Source organism: Melanostigma gelatinosum, assembly GCF_949748355.1.
Source record: "Melanostigma gelatinosum genome assembly, chromosome: 13".
NCBI classification, from domain to species: domain Eukaryota; kingdom Metazoa; phylum Chordata; class Actinopteri; order Perciformes; family Zoarcidae; genus Melanostigma; species Melanostigma gelatinosum.
In genome coordinates this window covers 16,635,276-16,635,797 of record NC_136646.1, presented here as the reverse complement: position 1 = coordinate 16,635,797, position 522 = coordinate 16,635,276, and the positions used below count along the sequence as shown (strand labels likewise).

General features: G+C 47.1%; 1 protein-coding gene across 1 annotated transcript in view; it reads left to right on the top strand.

Annotated features, from left to right (window-relative positions):
- Window positions 1-310: 310 nt before the first annotated feature.
- LOC306786839 (cytochrome P450 2K1-like) overlaps window positions 311-522 on the top strand; it is a gene marked incomplete at both ends in the record, with an annotated part of 4,278 nt that continues 4,066 nt past the window's right edge. The window contains one exon of the mRNA XM_079281728.1: window positions 311-520. Coding sequence (XP_079137854.1) covers window positions 311-520 — 210 coding nt within the window. The remainder of the gene's footprint in view (window positions 521-522) is intronic.

Here is a 522-nt window from a genome sequence, read left to right as displayed (position 1 = left end):
CAGTTTGTGACCCGTAGAGTCCCCATATTTGTATTAACAAGCCAAAAACGGATACTGGTGTAGACTTGTAGGACATTCTGTTATTTGAACAAGATCAGGTACTGTAAAGTTAATCTTCAAACAAACACGTTATTCAGCTTAGTCTCTCCTTTGCGATTTGCTGCTCTCCTGAGAGTTTGCAGAGTCAAGATGGGTGGGTAGAAAATGAGTCACCCGAGAGCTTATACAATAGCGTTCCAGGCCACATAAGTTTTGAGCTTGTGGTTTAACTGCAAGGTTTAGTCGGAGGTGTACCTTAACAGCGGAACAAATGTCTCTTTTTGAGGATTTCGTCGTCTACCTCTGCTCTAGTCCCACCGCTTTGTTAGGGGCCGTTGCTCTCCTGCTCGTCCTCCATCTCGTTTCCCATAGTTTCACCTCCCAGCCATTCGGAAAGGTGCCACCAGGTCCGAGGCCTCTTCCCCTGCTTGGCAACCTGTTGCAGCTCGATCTCAAGAGACCATACATTACCCTGTGTGAGGT